The 6047-nt window shown below is 40.6% G+C and overlaps 1 protein-coding gene across 1 annotated transcript; it reads right to left on the bottom strand.

Annotated features, from left to right (window-relative positions):
• Positions 1 to 814: 814 nt before the first annotated feature.
• On the bottom strand, positions 815 to 5751 carry LOC131415722 (N6-adenosine-methyltransferase TMT1A). The gene is made up of 2 exons (XM_058557542.1): positions 5254 to 5751; positions 815 to 1051 (listed from the first exon to the last, which is right to left on the bottom strand). Exons 1-2 carry the CDS (start codon positions 5749 to 5751, stop codon positions 815 to 817), a joined length of 735 nt encoding a protein of 244 aa, XP_058413525.1.
• Between the last annotated feature and the right edge of the window lie 296 nt (positions 5752 to 6047).

Consider the following 6047-nt stretch of genomic DNA (forward strand, 5'->3'; position numbering starts at 1 on the left):
TGAAAGCCAGCCCAGTGATACAAAGAACAACAGATAGATTCAGATTTCTTTTTCAAAAGATCTGTGCTTCGTAGATGTGGATTTTCAATGAGTTAGTATTTCTTTATTCAGTTTATGAATTATTAAGATTTTTTCACTTCTCCCTTTTTTAAGTCTTCTTTTGAGTAATTTAACTGCTTATTAGCGCCAAGCTCTCAAAGAGGGGGTGAAGTTAAAATCTGTTAAGTAAAATAACATAAATAAGACAGTTGGAAAACTTTTAAAGTTATTGAACACACTAAGGTTTGGGGATAATGGCAGACATCAATTATGAAAGCCCACTGTTTCCTTTTAAGGGAGAGTTCAATGCTTCTTTTTATGTGTGTGCGTGTGTGTGTGTGCGTGTGTGTGTGAGAGGAAGATCAGCCCTGAGCTAACACCCATGCCAATCCTCCTGTTTTTGCTGAAGAAGAGTGGTCCTGAGCTAACATCTTTGCCAATCTTCCTTCATTTTATATGGGAGGCCGCCACAGCATGGCCTGACAACTGGTGTGTCGGTGGGCGCCCAGGATCCGAACCCAGGCCGCCAGCAGTGGAGCTCGCGCAATTAACCACTACGCCATGGGGCCGGCCCCGAAAGCTGGGGGTTTTTTTTGTTTTGTTTTTGATTCTCTGGGAGACAACAGAAAACAGCTAAGTAGGTTATAACATAAACTTTTAGGGATGACATTCAACTTGACCTAAAAAGAGAGTTTCTCTTCTCCCAATTAGTATTCTAAGCGTACAACTGAGGCCTGAAGTTATTTGAGCCATTCAGCTCCCTACTGTGTGTGCGCTATTTCACAGCATATCCGTAGATGTGAGGGCGCACTATCTCCCAGGACAGCGGCGCCTGTAAGTGCTGCAGCTTCAGCTTGGAGAAGCTGGCCGTCTCCAGGGCCTTCCAGCTCTCTCTGGTGAGGTTGCACCCGTCAAACAGAAGGTACCAGACAGGATCCAGGACCTGCTGCCAGAAGTAATTCCAGGTTGAACGCTCAGCTGCTACGTGCTCCATGAAATAAAAAGCCCCGCCCTGCGAGGGGAAAAGAAAAACCTTTTGAGGATTTTACTTTGGGAAAATAGATTTATAAGATGATTGAAGTTTCAGATTTCAGTGGCCCCAGAGGCCAACTTCAGGAGAAGACACAGGTAAATTAAAACTTATTCAGACACCATTTTGGTCAATGGTTTCATCGTCTGTCAGATTTTATACAGACCTGCCAATCTAAAACAATTAACACTTATATTTTCTGATCATAAAAGTAATACATAAAAATAGCTAGAACTTAAAGCAGTTACTGCATGCAAGGCGCTATCCTTACTGCCTATCACACGTTAACTCACTTCATCCTCACCAGAAACTTACTGGTAAGTAGTAGTATTATCATTCCTATTTTTATAGATGAGGGAACTGAGTCAGACAGACAATGAGGAACTTGTCCAAGGTCACACAGCTTGTAAATGTCAGAGTCAGGTTTAGAACCTTGGTGGTCTGGCTCCAGAGGCTGGCAATACTGCCTCCCCAATATGTTGATTTTAGAAAATACAGAAAATTTTAAGAAGAAAAACAATCAACCACCATTTCATTACCTTGAGATAACTGCTGTTAAGATTTTGTGTGTACTTTTATATGAATATGTATTTTTTCCCTAAAACTAGGATTGCAATATACATTCTGTTTTGTAACATGCTTTATTTTATTTATATATTTGAATCTTATTCTACAACATTTAAAAAATCTTTACACAATATTTCACACACTGAAGGTACCAGCTCTTATTTAACCATTCTCATTTAGGTTACTTGCAATTTTTCACTGTTCAAAACACTGTTACAGTGAACATCCTTATCCATAAATCTTTGTGATCATCTCTAATTATTTCCAAATAACTTGCCAAAATGTGGAATTGCTGAGTCAAAAGTCTGTGCCTTTTTGAAACTGTCGGTACAGGTTGTCAAATGGCCCTTTGGAAAAGTTGTAGCAAATTTACCTTCATACCAGCAATGGATGGGAGTGCCCGTTTCCGGTAAACTCGCATCAATACTTTTTCCCCCTGTATCTTTGTCAACTTGATGGGTAAAATGGTATTTCATTTACAATAATATGCATATCTTTGCTTTTCTTAATAGAGATAACATCTTTTACTAAACCTTGTTGGTTATTTGGGTTTCTTCTTTTCTCATGTGTCTGTCGATGTCCTTTATCAGTTTTCTAATAGGGAGCTGGCTTTTTTCTTACTGACTAGTAAGGGCTTTTAGTATCATAAGATTATGTATAGCAGCAATGTTTTCCCCAATTTGTTGTTTGCCATTTAATTACTTTTTTTTTTTTTTGCTTCTTTCATTTTTTAAAAAAATCTTTTAGTTCATCTGAAAATTCTTCTCAGGCTCTGCTGTGCAAACCTGTGGGAGAGTCTGAATCCACATCAAGCACTGCCTGAGACTAACCATGTCTTTTGCTTTTGCACCATTGTCACAGGTTGTAAATTACATGATTAATTAAAATACTGAATCATCTAAAAGTGTTACTGAATTCATGGTAATATTTTGTCATTAGGTATTTTATGCAATCAGCAGATACTATGTTTAAATTACTGTCTTGTAGGAATTAGCAATTGCTACTTTCATCCAGGACAGCCCTATATAAACATAGGTCAAGTATAGACACAGTAGAGGCTATACAGTATTAGGAGATTTTGAGAAGTTTTCTACCTGTCTACCTCTTAGGCGAATAGTGGGAAAGAACCTGACAATCACCTGCAAAACTCGTGGTGACTTCCACTGTTCTTAGCTTTTTCTAGCTACCCTAGTCTTGGCTATCTCGGGCACGGGGTTTAGAGATGGAGTTCCCCCAGATTCTGTGGGTAAGTATAAGACTTGTGTTCAGGAATGGAAAACTTGGGATTTCCTGATTGAAAAGAACAAAAAAAAAAGAATTTCCATAGAGTAGGACAGGAGAGAAGGAAGGAGACCCAGGTCTGGGGAGGTCAGTGTTACCCTCTGGGTTAACAGAGGTTAAGCTAGAAATGTTTGTCACTCATTTGGTTGACTGTCGAGTAAACAGCTAGATATGCAGGTTGGGGTTAGAGAGAGATCTGGGCTAGATATTTCAATATGGAAACCATCTGTGTAAGCATGGTAACTGAAAACTTTGGGGGCACTTAAGTTCACCAAGTGGACCTATATAAATGAAATGAAAGCCAAAAAAGAAGCTCTAATGTTTAGGGGATGGGCAGAGGAAGAACAGCCAGCAAAAGGGGTAGAAATGTTGAAGTCAGAGAGATAAAAAGCCCCAGTGACAAGCACTGTGGTGCAGCGAGAAGAATATTTGCATTCAAGAAAGTCAGACCTACCAGCCGTGTGACTTGGAGCAAGTTTCATAACCTCTCTGAGTCTGTTTCCCCAACCCAACATGAAGACAGTACCTGCTTCACAGGTCTGTTGTCAGTCGTGGTTACATTCAGCAGAGAGTGGGTGCTTTGCAGGAGCTAAGGAAGACTTCCAAGAATATGATCTCCTTAAGAGTATTATCAGTGCTATAAAGTGGAGATGATCATTGCTTGCCTTGCAGGGGTGTTGTGAGATTAGTAACACTGTAGACAAAACATCCACTAACTGTGCCCCATTAGTGCCCAGTCTTAGGATCCAAGAACCTAGCATTTGGGGATAAGGATCAGACCTTTTTCATGTACTGCTTTGATGTTGGCCTGTCCTTGAGCCAAAGACAGAACTGTATTATTGCCTCTAAATTCTATCTCCGGGGCCGGCCCGGTGGTGCAAGCAGTGAAGTGGGCACGCTCCACTTTGGTGGCCCTTGTCAAGCTATGCTGTGGGGGCGTCCCATATAAAGTAGAGGAAGATGGGCACGAATGTTAGCCCAGGGCCAGTCTTCCTCAAGAAGAAAGGGGAGCATTGGCATCGGATGTTAGCTCAGGGCTAGTCCTCCTCACAAAAATAAAACAAAAAAACTCTATCTCCAAGTCGTTTTTTTCCCTGAAGAACTTCCTCTATTAGAAATAAGACTGGGGATTACAGAACATCCTTTTCTCCTAGAATAGTAAATTCTAATGTTAAGATATCCATACTTTATTTATGTTCAACAACATTTAGAATTAAACTATTTTAAACGAGTTTTTAAAAAAATGGTAAAGGTAATATGTAAAAATTACATACAGGTACAAAGAATTTCAAACTATACAGAAAGGTATAAAATGAAAAGTAATTCTTCCCCTGTGTCCAATTCCATTCCCAAGAGGTAACCACTGTTAATAGTTTCTTATCTATCATTCCCACAATGTGTATACATATATAGGTGTATTCTTTTCCCCCTCACACAAATGGGCTTATACGCTACATAACATTCTCTGCTTTGATTGCTTTTTCTCATTTGACATTATCTCTTGGGGATTTTTTTCATATCAACATAGATAACTCTTCCTTGTTCTTTTTAACAGCTGCACAGAATTCCTTTATATTATGTGACAATTTACTTGAACAGCCTGCTGTTGATGGATGTTGGGGTTATTTCCAATTTGTACTATGACAAATACTATAATGAATACGTCTTCATATGGATGAGTTTTTGCACATTTGTGCAGTATAGCTCTCAAATAAATTCCTGCTAGATAAAAGAGAATGTGCACTTTAAATTCTGATATTATCAAATTGCCTTCTAAAGAGGGCACTTCCTCCAATGTATATGGGGGTGTCCAATCCCTGAAACCCACTCCAGCATCATATTCCCCTTAAAAGTCTCTGACAGTATAGTAGGTAAAAATAGTCTCTGGCTTTAATTTGTTCTTTAATTGTGAGTAAGGTTGAGCATTTTTATCATATAATTGGCTGTTTTTATTTGTATTTCTGTTCCTTCTCTTTGCTTATTTTTCTCTTATGTTTGTTCATTGATTTAAAAAATCCCATTAATCTTATTGATCTGTAGTGTCTTTTAATATGAAGGAAGTTAACCCTTTGTTTATCACCCCTGGAAAATACTTTTTCCAAGTTTGTTTTTGTACTTTAACTTTGTTTATAGTCTCTGCAGGAGTTTTAAAATTTTATGTATTCAGATTTATCAATCTTTCCCTTTATAGCCCCTTTCCCACTCTAAGATTTTATTTTTAGTTCAACCGTGTCTTCTCTAGTAGTCACCTCAGAATGTTTGATCCACCTGAAGTTGGACTGCCCTTGGTGGTAGTGGTTGCTACTTATCCAGTCCTCCTCACACCCCTCACTCACCAGCCTCAGCACTCTGCACACTTCCTGGAGGGTCCGCTCCTGGTTCTTCACGGAGCACAGGACCAGGGTGCAGACCACCACATCCATGGAGCCATCGGCCACCTGGTGCATGTTCTCCCCGACACCCACCACCAAGCGCTCGAACTGCACGTGTTGGTTCTCGGCAATGCTCTGGATCAAGAACTTCTCAAAGTTGGGGTTGGGGTCAATACAGGTCACCCTGCACCCAGGCGGGTAGAACTTGAAGTTGGCCCCCGTGCCACAGCCCAGCTCCAGCAGGGAGAGCTTTCCCGAGGGGCCCACAAACTCCTGCAGGTTACTGAAGAGCTCCCGCTTCTGGCTCGCCATCTCTTTATTGTACATCACACTGAACCTCGCCAAGAAGTAGGGGAGCCAAATTTTGCATATCCAATTCCACACGCCCAGAAAGTTCAGCAGGTACACGGGAAATGCCAGGATGCAGACGGCCAGCCGGAGGATAAAGATGGGAAGCGCCATCACTCAGAAGAGAAAAAAACAGATCAACAGTTAGAGACCTGACTCTTTTAATAGCAGGAGGTAGGCTTCTGGCCACACTCCCGAGCCAATCAGCTCCAGAGAAAAGAAGAACTGGCTGTGCTGGAAAGAGGCAGTTGAATCAAATCATGGGCAAGAGGCCCATTTCACCCATTTAATAGATCTTTGGCAGAGGCTGATTCATAGCTTAGTTTTCATGAAGCAACATGAGAAGGTTCCCAGCTTTTCCTTGGAAGGAAAGTTGACTACAACCCCTTATTCCAAATCTATTCCTGCCT

Source organism: Diceros bicornis, chromosome 17, assembly GCF_020826845.1.
Source record: "Diceros bicornis minor isolate mBicDic1 chromosome 17, mDicBic1.mat.cur, whole genome shotgun sequence".
Taxonomy (NCBI): Eukaryota; Metazoa; Chordata; class Mammalia; order Perissodactyla; family Rhinocerotidae; genus Diceros; species Diceros bicornis.

Bases quoted from the DNA above. Each gene is read 5' to 3' on its own strand.
- LOC131415722 (XM_058557542.1), bottom strand. From the start codon at position 5,751: ATGGCGCTTCCCATCTTTATCCTCCGGCTGGCCGTCTGCATCCTGGCA. The intron at 1,052-5,253 runs GTGAGTGAGGGG...TTCCCCTCGCAG, and splicing joins TGTGCAGAGTGCTGAGGCTG to GGCGGGGCTTTTTATTTCAT.